The sequence below is a fragment of the Zonotrichia albicollis genome, chromosome 4 (assembly GCF_047830755.1).
Source record: "Zonotrichia albicollis isolate bZonAlb1 chromosome 4, bZonAlb1.hap1, whole genome shotgun sequence".
Classification (NCBI taxonomy): Eukaryota; Metazoa; Chordata; class Aves; order Passeriformes; family Passerellidae; genus Zonotrichia; species Zonotrichia albicollis.
Window position 1 is genome coordinate 30,645,498 of NC_133822.1, and position 16,271 is coordinate 30,661,768.

At 42.0% G+C, this 16,271-nt stretch overlaps 1 protein-coding gene across 1 annotated transcript in view; it reads right to left on the reverse strand.

Annotated features, from left to right (window-relative positions):
* The window catches only part of APPL2 (adaptor protein, phosphotyrosine interacting with PH domain and leucine zipper 2), a 35,397-nt gene extending 33,948 nt beyond the window's left edge, over window positions 1-1,449 (reverse strand). Inside the window, exon 1 of the mRNA XM_005494740.4 lies at window positions 1,262-1,449. Coding sequence (XP_005494797.2) covers window positions 1,262-1,315 — 54 coding nt within the window. The 5' untranslated portion in view covers window positions 1,316-1,449. The remainder of the gene's footprint in view (window positions 1-1,261) is intronic.
* Window positions 1,450-16,271: the final 14,822 nt, after the last annotated feature.

The following is a 16,271-nucleotide window of genomic DNA, read 5'->3' on the forward strand; positions in this document are numbered from 1 at the left end:
ACTAGAATGAGATTTCATGAAATTACCAAAAAAACAGGATAAAATGAGGCAATTAAGACCCAAAGCTCACTAAGTCCTGACAAGTGCATTTCCAATCTTTCCTCCAAAATGTCTCATGACAGACTCTGTAACACCTTGGAGCAATCTGCTCTACAGCTTACCCAGTCATTCCTCCTCCTGATCCATCAGCACACGACTTAGGATTACAACACAGGCTTACCTGGGAGCTGCACCCATACTGATCCACCCTGCCCTCATTTGTTTATTCCCTGCTTCACCAACTACTTTTTGTATCTCGTTCCACACCATACTTTGTCCCCAAAACACCTTCCACATCCCCCAGCGGATGAATTTCCATTCTTTCCCCTTCCTGTTACTTCTCTCTTCCACTCAACCAGCCCCTGAACACATCAAGACACGGCATGTTCTTCTCGGGGGGGCTTCCACAGTGCCAGGGGTGCCCTGTGCAGCTGCGGCACATCGCGGCTCCCGGCGGCGGGCACGGGACGCTGGAGCCAAAGGAGGAATATCCTCCCCAGCCCGCACTCGGGAAGGAAAGGGAAGGCGACCGCCTCTTTTCGTTCCTCACACCCCTTCAAAGGAGGTCATCTTCGATGGTATCCGCCTCACTTATCCTCATGGAAGCTCCTATATGGGAACTGCGGCCCTTGAGGATCAGGCACGCTGGTGGTGACACTCCTCCAGCCTATTCTGCCACGGGGGCAAGGTGACTCACTGCGCACAGGTGTCTTTTCCCTTCGGGGGAAGCCAGCGCACCGAGCCCACCTGTCCTTCCCCGACACATCTCGGCTGTTCCAGGCAACATTTATAGCCATGAAGTGCACACCCAGACGGGACGGTACGAGGAAAAAGCCACAGCAGTTTCACTAAGGGCGGTGAGGAGAACGGGCGCAGTGTCCCCCGCGCTGGGGGACGCCGAGGAGCAGATTCTGCCTGCTTTTCCCCCGACGAACGCCCCGCAGGACACCAGACTTCCCCCACGGCCGCACGGCTGCCGCCCGCGCGTCTCAGCGCATCCCCGCTCCCCGACGGCTCCGACGGCCGAGCTCGCCCCGACCACTTCAGCTCGCCCCGACCAATTCCTGGCCCGCCGCGCCATCCCCCCGCACCGCTCTCGGCACCCCTCTCCCCGGCTCTCGCCTGCTCTCAGCCCACCCCAGCCCGACCAGACCCGCCGGCACCGAGCACTCAGGTGTGTCACACCGACGGACGGACGGGCTGTCCCGGCAGCGGCCGCTACCTGCGGGGTGTCCTGCAGAGCCTCTTCCAGCAGGAGCTTGTCGACAGCGGGCATGTTGGCGCTGCAGCACGGCGGAGCCCTGGCAGGAGCGGGGTGCGCAGCGCAGGCACGCCCCGGCGGCGGGGCTCGGCTGCGTGCGTCCGTCCGTCCGTCCCTCCCTCTCCCTCTCCCCCTCTCCCTCTCCCTCTCCGTCCCGTCCCGTCCCGTCCCCGCGCAGGCAGCCGCGGCGCTCTGCACGCACTGGGCACGCCCAGACGACTCCGCTGGCGGGGCCAGGGCCGCTCACTCCGCCCAGTTCCCGTCGGCGGAGGAAGCGAGTCACGGGGAGCGCCCTGGGGGGGAGGCGTCCTGCCGCCCTCAGCTCTGCGGGCCGCGGCATGGAGGGCGCCGATGGAGGGCGACTCGGGGCGGCCTCCCGCAGCTCCGTGGTGAGACGAGGGACGCAGCAGCGGCCCCGGATGCCCCCTCAGCTGAGAGAGGTTGTGAGGGCGCGTGGGTGTGATAAAAACCAGGGGAAGATCAGCTCCTCCAGCCTGAGCTCGTGGGGCTTGGGGATCCCCAGCTGCTGGTGAGCCCTTGGCTGTGCTCTCCTCAGGTGCGCGGCAGGGACACTTCTGGCATCACACAGCCGCTTGCTTATCAGTGACCCTCCTTTGTGGCATCTGCGTTTGTTCTTGTGCATGGACAATTCTGCAAGTGAAACTGTGAGACCTTGTGCTTGAAACAGGCAAATCCCCGCACAGCCATAGCCCATATCACCATAACCCCATAACACTTGGGGGGTTGGAAGGGATGCATTTTGAGTTACTAGTCCTTCATGTACTGAGCTATGTTTTTATGGGTCCTAATGCTGTCTTAATTGTGTTGGATAACTTCGGCATTTAGACATTAATTTGGATGCTTAGTTAAACAAAATTAATATTTGCAAAGAAACCACAGTTTGATATTTATTTGATTATGCACATGCCTTTGAAGGGTGGCCATTGCTTTTAGGTACCTTAGCTTCTCCAAAAGTCCAGGGTTACAGATCTTGCAGGGAAGTTGCTCCATTCTTGTCAGCTGTAGCTTTTGTTGCTCCAGTGTGGCTTTAGATAAAAATGGAGATACTCAAATCCAGAATCTCATTTAAGGAAAAAAAAACCCAAAACCCAAAAACCAACAAAATATAAAACCCCCAAAATAACAACAACAACATCAAAACCAACAAACAAAACAAAATCCAAACAACAAAAACCCACTTCTGAAGACTTCAGGAAGAATCCTGCTAATTAAATAATATGCAAACAACCATACTGGCTCTAAGATGATACCATCTTCGAAGAAATTTCACAGTCTTCAGATAACTCATATTGCTGGCCTCTATTAAAAGAAGAAAATTCTAAAAAATGCAGCTTGTGTTGTAAAAGAAGTCCAAACATTAATATTGACCAGCTTTTTGCATCTAAATCCTAGTGGATTTTTCCACTTCTGTTGTTCTTAAGCTATAGGAAACATTTTATATGACAAGGTGATTGCTAATAAAGATTGAGGATTTTTTTTCCTAATTAAAAGACTTTTTGCAGATTGGCTAGATGATTATTTGCTTAATTATGTATGAGAAAGACTACTGAACCCTGCAATTTCGGCTACAGTATTTCTGTGTGTCTGACATTGATTGGTATTGCTTCTGAAGCTTGTGACGGGACCTTTAACCCAATGTGCCATGCCATAACAGTGGGACTGCTCCACCAGTTCTGAAGCTGGACTCCCTGTTCCAGGCCTTTGAGTAAGAAGAGAGGTCTCACATTCAGTTCTTTTTCCTGCCTGAATAAGGACACTGAACCATAATAAAAATCTCTAGCTAATACCAAAAATACCATGGATGACAGTATGTATTTACACAAAGAGAAAATAAAAATAGATACATATTTATCATAATAATGTTTCAGAGAACTTTAGAGTGGTGAAAAGAGGCCAGAGATTTTTTTTTCTGCAGAATATGAAATAGGACACCAGTTAGGCATTAGGCTTAAGACTCTGAGATCACATTTGAGCCAATTTTGTCAGTCTGTGTTAAGTCTTATTTTTCTTTCACTAGAGATTTTGAAAGCATTACTTGACATTAATGGAGAACAAGAAAACCATACTGCATCAGATTTTCTGTATCTGTTAAAGTACTTTCAGGGCATTTTTTAATATTTCCCAAATACTTAGTTTTAGTTATAACTCTTGCTTCTTCCTTTCCCCCTCTTGTCTTGAAATAGTTCAGCAACAGCTCTTACCCATTGAGTTGAAGTATTTCCTTCACCAGGAAAGCGTTGAGGTGGTTTGTGGTTTTATTTCACATCACTGCAATAACCTGGAAGGTTTTGTGTTCTTTTTGATGTCTTTGTTTAGTCTGAGGTTCAAGAGTAGAAACCTGTTGTCATTCCAAAGTTCAGAATAGTTATTTCCAGAACAGGTTCTACTGGTTTTATTTAAATAAAACGAAAAAACACTTCATTAACTTACTGAAGGGTGATGTTTTTTACTAGTTGTCATTCTTTGTTGTATCATTTCCTACACAGCTGTAAACTTGGCAGATTGCTTATTTATAGTGAAAAAATGTTTGTTTTGAACTTTACCAATTCAGTCCAGCTGGTTCTGAATTTCAAAAGTTGCCTATTAGGAATTGAAATTAATTTCACAGTCACTTGGTTTTATTTGGTCTTAAGAATTATTCTTCAGTTTTGGTAACTCCAAATAATGTTTCTAAAAGAATTAAAATAACCTACAGTACCACCACCAAACATTTCAACAATTTATTTATGCAGCATTAGCAGTATTATAAAACGAATTTAAGTGCATTGTCCACGGGCAGTCCTTTGGGTAGAGGTGATTCATTCTTTGACACAAGAAAACAGTTTCTGGGTTTCCTGAGTTTCCATGTTCTATATCCAGGTACTGAATGCAATATACTCAACTACTACAAAAAGTCACGCTGACTGAAAAGCACTCTTACAGCCATTCTGGGAACACTGAACATAAGGAAAGAGAACAGGGAAACAGTAGGCACAGTACCCAGAATCAGTCACCTGACTGCTCAAAAGACCTGCCACGGAAGTGTGAAGTGAGCTTGGGATCACTTCAGGAAGCAACTCAATTAATTTGCATGTGTGTATTCTATAACCTACAGATGACTCAATCATATTAAGGAAAATGGCTCCTAGAGTGGGAAAACTTTAGGGAAAAAACCTCAGAAAAACTACAATTAAAGTGATCCATACTGCTTACAAAACTAGCAAGAGATCATAGTATCAAGTAAAATCAATAAATAATTGAGAGTTGAGTATGAAGTAATTTATTACATAAACTAATTATCCTACTTCTAAGAAAAGATGATGCTTCCTTCCAGCGAAAGCCTGACAGTAGCCAAAAAATCTCATAGTTGGGAGAATGATCAATTTTAAAGGAAAGAAGAAAGTTTGAATCCATCTGGAATTTCAAGATTTGTCTTCCTAACAAATCTCTTCGCAAAATGATATAAAATCTTCCAGTATTACTGTAGGTCCACAGAAACTGGTGAATCTTCAAACCTAAAATTGGGGTTTTACACAGAACAGTCTTGTTCCTGTTTGAGGATGGTCAGGAAAATCCCTTGGTAACCAGCCAGTCAAGTCTGGCCGTGTTCCAGGACAGGAAGGACCACAGTGTGAGGTGGCAGCTGGGACTGTGCCTTCTGCAGGACGGAAGGTGTCAGTGCCATGCTTCCAGTCTGCCCAAGTGCTTTTCCCCTAACTGCCCAGCACCAGCTCAGGGCTGGAAGCAGCAGCGCCAAGCCTGGATGGTGCTGTGCCTGAGTTAATAAGCCCTGCCAGCTTTAATTGGACTGTTTGGAAGCAAGGCAGCTGTTGTGCATCCTTAGCCTAATTTATTTCCAAATTTGATAATCCACCCAGTATTAATGGAGAGCTGACTGCAATTATTTTTTTCTGGTTAGACTGGTTACAGACTAAGTCATAGTGCACTGTGCTCTCTTTCTCATATGTTCCATTATATCTTTAAAGAACTTATTGTATTATGCTTCCTTTTTGGCTTCATGCCTTATACTTTACAAGAAATTTCCAAGCAGTGGTGTGGTAGTCACATATTTGCTAAGTCAGCTGAGTATATTTATGCTTTTAACAAAGTGTCTCATATTCTTCTTTGTGCTCAGTAACACATCTTTGAACTACAGATGACTTTTGGACATGTAATAATTTACCATAAGTTGTGCAACTTTATATAAATTTATATATAAATACAGAGTATATGTTATATGATAGTAGCAATAAATTGCTTCAAATGAATACAAGTGAAAGATGTGAAAAGGACTCTTAGTACTTTCACTATCAGAAGCATCCCAAAACAATTTTTTTAATAGTATCTGAATAAATTACTGGTTAAATTAATACTAGGACATTTGATGTACTGGACATCTCTCGGATACACAGGAAACGAGTATCTTGTGATTTTGTGTATGACCCGTAATACTGAACTGAAATAAAATTCCACTGAAATTATGAATTGCTTTGTGACCAAGAGGTCGTTTTCTTTGTTTTAACATAAAACACATGGCTTTGTTTATTTCCATTAAACATGTTACTAATATGCCAAAATGGACATGCACAGATGGACTGGCTGGTGGGATGAATCTAATTAAAACCTCATTGAAGGTGAAGGGTATAACTACCATCTTTATTTCATGTAATTTAAGGACAATTAAGTGTCCTCCTGTAACCAAGCACAGCAGCAGTCTCCCCCCAGATCCAGAATAAAAATATGGTTTCAAATGCTGGAGTCACTGATGGCAATACCAGTCAGAGGTGTTGCCACCACTTCCTCCATGCCTGCCCTGCCCTGCGCTGTGTGGGGCTTGGATAGTGTTGCCGTGACATTTTGTTTGGGGGCCTGTCTGATGGAGGGCATCTGATTTAACAGTTTGCATTTGCATTGCAAGAAACAGGAACATGAGATAGCGGGTAGTTCGTTGGAGAATTAGTGGAATATTTTAAGCTAAAAGTTTTATGGTTTTGCAGCGCAAATTCAATGCACAGGCTCCTTCCTCCTCCTAGCTGTGCTTTTTGTGGTATATGTTGCTCCCTAACCTGCTTCAGGTGATGGTCCAATAGAGTTCAGGGCTGTGTGAGAAGTGGTGAAAAATCTTTGGATGAAATACAAGAAGTGACAGAAAGAATGATACAGGTACTTCATCAAAGAAATGCATGTCCAATATGATTCTTTACATTAATATGAGACCTCTAATGCCTGACATATGATTATCAAGTGCCAATAAATAACCTGTTAGAAATAAAGGTTACCAAAAGTCAGAAAACCACATTCAAGTGCAGGCTGGATCTGCAGAAAAGACTGTCAGTTCAGTGTCAGAGGGAACCTGCTTTTTTAGTCTTTGCAACATCAATACAATTATCAGAAGCAAATGCCCTTACTGTGTCTAAAGCCAGCTCTTGGTCTAATTTTTTTATCATGAGATCACATGAACCAATCAAGCCCTGTACTTTTGTGTTTCTTTCTGAACACAACTGAAAAATTCATGTGGTCTTAATTCTGATCACTCCCTTTGATTCACTTTTGTTAATTTTTCTATGGCTGGTTAGGCTAAAAAAAAGCTGACTGATAATGTCTTAACATTTATATGTAGCAGAACATACCTTAAGGGCTATTAGAAGTCCACAAAAGTTTGCCAGCATAATTATATCCTTTTTGGTCTTCCTTTTTTCTGTTTGGACTCTTTTTGTTCTCCATACACCATGTAGCACAACAGGGTCTGGGTACATAACTGAGGCTGCTGGAGACCACAGAAGCCCCAAACAGCTCTCCTGCCTGCTTCCCCCCTGAGCAGGGCCTGTCTGTGCTGCCCAGGGCAAAGGCAGAGCAGGATGTGGTGGTGCAATAGGATGTCATTTTGTATTTTTAGAGAAACAGCAAAAACCCCCAGAGGATGATACAGAAAGCATTAAGGAAACTCTAGGCAGTACCCAAATAGCACAGATACCACAATCTGTTTGTTTCCTGCTGGGCAGTGACTCCTCCCAGCAGGCTGCTGAGACAATGTCAGGAGCACAAGTACCCAACCAAGTACAGTTGTACAAGGAAAATACAGTGCTGCATTGCTGCCCAGGCAGCAGGTCTGTGCACCCCCAGTTTAGCTCAGCAGGAACCTTCTCACCCCAGAGCTCTGGGTTCCTCCACAGTGCTCAGATGCTTCCACTGTCACAGGATCAGATGTTTCCAATTCTTCTTCCTGTGGCGGCTGCTTAGAAGTTCTTCTGCTGTCTGGAGAAAGCCAAATACTGGGAACCCTTTCCTATCATATGACTGGACCTACTGCTGCAAATGAGGGGCTTGCCAGACAGCTGGAATGCTGCAGCATGTGCACTGAGCACTCCGTCCAGCATTGCTGCTGGATGCAGGGCTGTTGCTGTGGCAAGCTGGTGACTTGCTTTAGGAAGGGCCAGGGAGGAGTGTGAGGGGAGCAGAGTTTAATCATTATAGGAGCGGTTGCAAGCTACACATTGTGATTGCCTTTTGCAGCTTTGTAGCTCTTGGAGTGTCTTTTCAGAGGTGTGTTGCCCTTACAGCATGGGTGACAGAGCACAGCCCCTAGGAGGCTGACAGCGGAGCTGTTAGCAAAATAAGTCTTCCAGTTGGCAAAGCTCTCTCAGTATTTTCCTTGGATAAAGGTCACTGTGAGCAAGGTACAAGCAAGGTGAATCTCACCAGGCTATGGCCAACTCTTTGGGCTATAAAATGCCCACGATATGTGACTGCTCAAGCACCTGAACTTGTGCAGAATTTGCCTTGCAGCTGAGAAGCTGCTCCACCCTTTTGCTTTCCATCATGTGATTTGCCATGCAGGCAGGCGGTTTGTAACCCTGCAACAACGCCACATGTTACCTGTGGACTTGACAGCCCAGCTCCAGTCCTGCAAACTTAGAAACTTGTGTTTAGCCTGTCAGATTCCTGGAAATTAATCAGGCATATAAATGTTGGCTGGATCACTAAATAGTTTCTCAGTTCTTTCAAGTTCATTTATGATAACATATTGCTTTTCCTTGTTTTTCTTTCACATTTTAAAACCAGAACATTTAGTTCAAGAGTCACATACAGTCATTATCTTTAAATACTCTGTAAACGTAAGTGCTTCCAAGATCCTAGGTCAGCAACTATCTCTCAGTTGAAGCGTGAAGCATGCAGACAGCATGTACTGCTGTTAGAGTCAACAGCACCTAGTAATGTGCATAGTTTTTTCTCAGAAAGGACCAGTGGTTTCTAATTATTTTTTCACCCTCTCAAATCACACTTCTGTGAAATAGCAAAAAGAAAAAAAGCCCTCCGAAAAGAGCAGTATCATATCTGTTACTGGGAGAACATGAATAATAATGCAATGGGAAATGTTCTCATCTGTGTTTTAGCTAACTTAAAAGTTTTGAAAGAAATCTGTGACAGAAGAGAAGTTGCCAGGGTTTTTCATCGCTCCCCTGAACAGAACTGCTTGTGCATACAGAATTTCAGAGGTTTTATTAGATTTGATTTACATTGTGTTGTAGCCTTGCCAAATGGAGCAATGTTCAGTACTTTGAAAACTAAATCAAAAAAGAGTGTCTTTGTTTCAAATAAGTGCTCTGGTCATTATTAGGTTTGAGTCCAGATCTCTTCTTGTTTTTGCTGTTGTACATCGGAACTGTTGCAGCCAGCACCTGTGGTTTTACCATGTCTCAGCCTTCGAGGGCGGGTTTGCTGTGAGGGGCTACCAGGCTGTCAGCCCCCCATCAGACCTTCCCTAAGTGACATGTTCTTCTTATTATGAGATGGAAGGGATTTGGGATTGGCCCATCTCATTCTGGAGGAAAGAGAAAAGCCTTGAATCCTAAATGCTCACTGTCAGAAATCAAAGAATTAAATCTCCACAGCAATTATTTTAATCTATGTTCATTGTTTTCACACAATTCTGTGCATTTTAGGAGCCCCAAGTCATGTATTTTGAAATGCCATGCAAATACTAATAAACAAAATACCAGTGTTTTGGGAGTAATTCCAGGTATATATTAAGGAACAGATGGTTTGGGTGTGCTGCCTCCACTTTGCTGTTAAACCTGGAATAAATGAAACTAGATAAAGTATTTAATGCAGAAATTCCCAAACTGTCAATTTCTTTGTCTGTCTCTACCATTTGCCTCTATTTGTGGACTCAAAAAGCTGAGTCTGTGTTTAACAAGGGTGAATTTCTTAATCTTTATTAATATACATGAGAGGAGTTTGTCACCCTTATATAGGTACTGAAAGGATGCCTCCTATGAGAACATCATGTGAGGACCTCATATAACTACTATGGATTGCTTACAGTTGGTTTTATTTCATGGGTACAAATATTCTGCTCTTACAAATATTTGAAATTATGCATACAAGAGCCATCCTTAAATGCTTAAAAATTGCTAGTACTTTATCTGTCAAGAACTTACATTCTGTGTGTTAAAAGTCACCAAAGCACAATATGTACTCGGTATTTGTGGGTGCCTTTTTCTTTTTAATGACCTAACACACACTGCTTCCATATTGCTAATGGTAAGAACTTCTGTTTACTGTATGCTGAGTATAACAGAAGTTTTGATTAATCAAAATTGTTAGCATCTTCTTGTGTTAAACCCATATTTATATAGAGAGGTGCTGTTTTGATGTACATTTATCTTTTCTTAGTCTGGCTGGTATTTGCTGAAGCAGAATTCTATTATTTCAATTAAATGGCACTTGCAAGTTATGAAAGTCACAGTCCGTGTGAATTATAAATAGCTACTCTAAAAAGACTAGCAAATTTTCCCTAAGTTTTCAAAACTAAGACGTTAATTAAGCAGAGGTAGATAAATATACAGCTTTGATGAAGACATTTTTTGTTGTGAGGATGTGTCTGCTGCTTTGATAGTCTTCAGGCACACTGCATACAAAAACAGGGCAGAGACTGTGCTGGTTGGCATCATTACCAATATAGGGCAAAAGCAATTTTTATGTGTGGAAAACTGTAATGGAAATTTATATGAACAACACAGGAAGAATTGGCATCTGAAAAAGTGCAGGAAAATAAAACATAATAAAGCAGGGATATCATCTTCCCACAGAAGTGCACAAATAACAGCTGTGTGTACAGAGGGGCCTCTTGAAATAAAAGTGTGAGACTTAAAACAAGAGATGTGCCTTTCTCATACACAGTTCTGAGGCAGAGAGAGTTTCCTGTCATGGATCTAAATGCAGTTGTCTTGCACTACTTGAGTACTAATTTGGGCTTTTCAAATGGAGCAAGTGTGTTTGAGGTACACATGTGCTTGAAGTGATGCACACACTGTTTCAAGAAGATGCAGTGCTGCACTGACATCTTCAAGACGGCACAGTGTAAAGGTCCTTTCTCTAGCATTTTGTCAGTTTTTCATATTTGTTTTTTGTATTGCTGTCATTGGAAAAGCTGATTTAGCTGCATCTTGCAAATTAATTTATGAAGTGAGAGACAGGGAAAGAAATTAATCTGTCTGCATAGTATATTAAAATAAGAGAGTAAGATGCTTTTCTCCTTTGGAATAGAGCTTTGGGAGGCTTTTTGTTGAGATAGTACAATGAAGCTTCAGGCATCTCAGAGGTAAGAAGCAACCTTACTTATCTCCTGTATTTTTCTGAAACCTTTAATAGAAGAATCTCATACATCATATATATCAACCTTTTGGGCACAGAAAGGACTCCAAACTGTTTCTTAGTATCCGATTTAAGCATTTGGCCATTTTTTATTTTCAAGGGCACCTGAAAATAACTCTTAAAGAGAAATATTTGCAGGGAGGGGGTAATAGCTGAGCTCAATTCTTCAGGCCTGTGTGCTAAAATCCAGACTTTTTAGGAACAGATATAACACTGATGTGAGCATAGTAGCATTGAATTATGACATTTCTTCCCTGAACATACCTTTGAATGTTTTAATCTTGAGCTCCATTTCTACTTTGTGAATCAGCTGAGAATCATATGCCCCATAAGCTTTTAAAAACAAAGGGGGTTTCATGACTGTGGACAACAATCACATTCAGAAAGAATTATTGCAAAATTAATTGATATTTATTCTGTCAGAGACCGGGGAGGAGGGGGGTGCAGAAATTTCTGTAAAGCTGGCATATCCACTAACAGAATTTTCACATTTCTTTGGCACTTACTGATGGGCCAATGGGTTCCTTGTTCATTGCTTACTAGATTTTTTAGGAGAAATCATTGATTTTGTCTCAATTCATGTCTGATTTGGCCCAACAGTGAGAATTTTATTAGTCACTTTCATGAGAGCAGGAACAGATAGATAAATTAAAATCTTGACTTAAGAGGAAAGAAAATCCTTCGTTTTGGCAAATACTCTTTTTTTGCTTTAAAGTGAGGTATTTAAATAATATTTTTTAAGTCTGCTTCCATAAACCCTTATAAACATACATGTTCTACCATTTTGTGGTGGTTTTTATAACAGAAGGAGTCATAATTTTAATTTAAAAAAATATTCAAGACAAACTTTCCACAGTCCCTTCAAGGAGAAAGACAAATTGCTTTTCCCCTTACATTCTTGCAGTTTGATTCTGTTCCTCACTGTGCTGGCATGATAAGTAATGCCACGTGGATCATTTAAGGTTAGATGGTAGCTGGCTCATCTGTGGGCTACTCACTGTGGTGTGAGCTGAAGGTGAGGCAAGACCAGCTCAGAGCTCAGAGGAGCGTAGGGCGGGCGCTGAAAAACTCCCATGGTGAGTGCGGGGCTGCCAGGCAGCCAGAAAAGGGACTGAGTGGCATGTAAAAAGCCCTCTACCACATTTTCTCATTGCTGACAAGGAATGCAAGGGGGGACGCTGCGTGGATTACAGTAAGTCTATGAGGGGCAAAGAAATGTGGCTGCTCCCTCCATGCAGGGTCCCTCCCCTGCACAAGTCATATAAACTTGGTATTATTAGCAGAACCTAGTCTCTAGAATGGAGTTTCTAAACCCTTTCACAGAAAATCTCTTTCAAAGTGTTCTAACTACCTATTGATCAACTGCCAGAAAATGACAACTTGCTATCACTGCTGCTAACTAAAGGTGAAGGTAGGGGATATGGTATATTGATTCTTTGGTGTTTATTCTACTATGAAGAACAAAAAGCCAGAAATGTGTGAGGTGGGGAATTGATTATTCAATGTTTATCCTGATATAAGGAACAAACCACCAGCAGCTGAAGTGGGCAGGGACCAGGCTCAAAGCACGCGAAAGTAGGATCTTCATTTCAATTCAATGTGGCTGGGAGGTGGAACAGAGGATGCTGTGGGTGCTAGGGTCTTACATGTGTTCAAGGGTTGGTGGAACAAGCTTATAGAAGAGAATGTGTTAAGGGTTGCTAAATACATCTGCCTCAGGCAGATGGTGACCTGTAAATGCTGGATGATGGGAGACTTTGGGGGGCACATACCATATGAGTTTCCTATGTTCTCTTCAGCTGCTGTCAGAGGCAGAATTCTGAATAAGGTTGATCTTTCCTTTGACCTGATATAGATTTTTTTGTTGTTGTTTTTTTGTTCTTATTAGGCACATCCATTTTATAAATAGTAATGCTATCTCACTGCTTCCTACTTTGGCTCCTCTATTATCTCATCCATCAGCTATTTCTTGTCTTTCTGACTGCCAGCAAAGATGAACATTCTTGTTGTGTTCAGATAGTACCTTGCACTGTTGGGGTCACTTGGTGCGAGCAAGTGCTTCCACAATATAGCCATTATTAGGAAATAGTATAGAAACATGGGGGATTGTAGGTTTCTTTCCTTTTGTTGCCCTCTGTGTTTTGTTATGACTGTCATTTGGCTTCTGTAACCCAAATCAAATTGGTCAACCCTTTTTGTTAAGAATTAAATGTTCCCAGCAATGTAGAGATCTTCTCAATGTCTCCCTTTGCCATGTACTAAGCAACTTCAAGGGCTGTATAATCAGAACTTCTTAGTAAAAAGAAGTTCTTGATTTCCCCCCCTTTCTATTAATGTAAATAATTTGGGGGTTTTTTGTTTGGTTTTTTTTTTGGGGGGGGGGTTGGGGGGTTTTTGGGGTTGGGTTTTTTTTTTGGTTAGACTGGGGCTTGGACTACAGAATTTTTCAAGAAGAATCATCCTTTCAGGCTTACTGGGAAATTGGGTCGTAACTTTCTGTCATTTACTGGCTAAGTGTTCACAAGCGCCATCTATCCTGTATCATAATATTTGAAGAAGTCAGTGAAACCTACAAGCCCAGGTTGCCAGCTATAAAACAACAGTGCTCTAGCAAGACTGTAAAGTTGGACAGGGAGAAACATAATACAAGGTAGCCTGAAAACATGGGAAGTAGAACTTGAAAGCAATGCAATTGAGAATCAACCATAAACAAGGTGGTTGTACTGGCAAACTCTGACCACATATTTGCAGTGCAACTTGCACCTCTTAAACAGGGCAAGTTTGGTCTAAATTGAATTCCTGTTTGATTAGGAAAAAAATTATCTCATGGTGCTAACTACTGATGAAGAACTGACAATATTTTCAGGACATTTGCAATTTTGAGAACAGCCATGTCTACGAGACACAGTTCAAAAAAATACTCAGAAGATGCTAATTAGCACTATATTTTTTTAATATAAAATCATAGGATATCCTGAGTTGGAAGAGACGCACAAGGATCATCAAGGTCTTGCTCTTATACTTGCATAAACTGAGATCTAACCTTTTGTAAGCAAAAGTTTTGTTAGAAAGAAATAATGGATACATAATGTTTCTGTGTGGATACTTAAATGAAAAAAGGATTTTGGAAAGTATATATTATTGTGCAAATAAGGGATGTTCCCTAGGACCCAGAAGTAATGGGTTTCATCAATCCTTTCCATAGACTTGCATACCAGCTTGACAGACAGATTGTTTGGATTTTAAGCACTCAGACAAGCAAAAATGCTCAAAAGGGGAAAATCACTGGAATTTCAGATTTAGATAATCTCATCAATCAATCTGTTTTCTCAGCTGGGTAAATTTTCTGTTAATTTAGGGAAAGAATAACAAAATCCTTTTCCACTACATCTTCTGAAATACTTACAGAAATTTACATCCATACATCTCCCAGTCTTCCTCAGAGGAGATGATATACACAGGGTGTGTGATGGCAGGAGTTTGCTGATGCACGTAACACATCGCTCCCTTCCCTTAATGTCAAGTGTTCATTTAATTAACTTGCTTAGGTGACTGTATTTTGCTACCAGTTATTTTCAGTAATGAAGTGAAATGCTCTGTTAGTGTAAAACACAAGTAAAGTTGAAACTAAAATGTGTCTTCCCATTTGTAGTAGGAGGCAAATACAATAGAGCTGCCAAGATAGGGGCTGACTCATTACAATCCCAGACACTGTATAGAGGAATACATCACATTTCCTGTCATAAGTCCTCTGAAAGTGCTACTAACTCCAGCTTTGGATGGGTGTGCTGGAAGTTTCTTGTCTTACTGTGTAGACAATAGCGCAGCCCTTAGTTTGTGCACACAGGGTGCTTGGCTTGTGTGCAATACACTGAACTTGTAGAGGAGTGAGAACATTTAGAAGTAACATCACCTTTCTACCACTGCAAGTTACCACAGCCTCATATCTTCTCCTCATGGCCAGGGCAGTGGCTCGGTGTCAAGGCATCTCCAGGGGAATTTTGCCTCCCAGCTGCCTTTTCTAATATGTGAGGACATGACTGGGTTTCTGTGCTCGCCACAAGTGCTTCCTCCAATGTAAACTGCATATTAAAAATATGCTCATAGATACTTCAAAATGTGCCAAGCCTATGGTCAGTGTGGGTTGCTGGGAGCTTTTTGTTTGTTTGTTTCTTTTTACTTTAGAAAACCATGGGGCCTTAAGGAGGATGTCTTTCAGCATTGCTTTCAGAGCACCCTTTCTTCCTTCTTAACTCTGCCACTAAAAATTCTCTTTGAGCTGATGCTTTGGTGCTGAAAGCTAGGCCTGAGGGTTCATTTTTCAATGTGTGAATTTCAGAAAACTGACTATCAAAAAGATGTGGTTTTGAACCTTTGTGAGATTTTGTTTTTCTGAAGAAAACTACACACATTTGCACTGTCTGTCTGCTGTAGGACCAGTGATGGTGAAGAAATTGTGCGGTCAAACCTATGTGCCCATTAGCCCTGTCCTATTAAATTTTGAGCTGGTTGTTCAGTTCAGACAATTTCTTGGGAAGGTATAGACAAAGACCTTGGAAATACTGACTTTCTGCAATTGACATGAAAATAGGTGGCCAGTCAGAGGAGGGAGATCTTACACCCTTGTCATGAGGTGGACATCAGTAAGCCCATGTAGGTGTCCCTCCCTAGGCCAAAAATCCATAGGAGACTGGATGTTATTGCCTCTGCTGCTTATGGAGCTGCTTTGTTTTAATGTGTACTTCTTGGGAAACCAGTAAGAGAATTGTGATTTCTTTTTTTACCCCCTTCTCAGAACACACTGCAAGATCAGGCAGAAGCTCTTTATATCTGGTCCTTTTGTAGAAGACAGTTATCAGTCAGATGCATATGTGATGATCATACTGATGTATCTGTGACACCCCTAAAACATCTTTCTGAGCCCTTAAACAAATTTGTTGTAGCAGTAGTATCTATCTATCTATCTGGAGTATTTGTAGCTGTATCTAGATGTATCCATTGGATTTCAGCTTCCTGCTCATTTGAGGATGCAGGAGGAGAAACCAAGCCATCAAGATTTTAGAGTATTTTACTCCTTTGTGTGGAAGACAGGTTTGGGTTAACAGAAAGTCAATTTCTTTTTGGTAAATGACACAAATGTTGAATGAAAATGATCGCTTGAAGAATTTGTAAACTTATCTTTCATGTTTCTCAGGGCTGCTGATATTGCTTGGGGAAAGTGAATCTGAAGCTCTTCTCAACTCAATGGGTCTTCAGTTTCACCATCATGTTTCTTTTAAGGAGAGAAATACCCAAATCCATGATAAAGATTTGC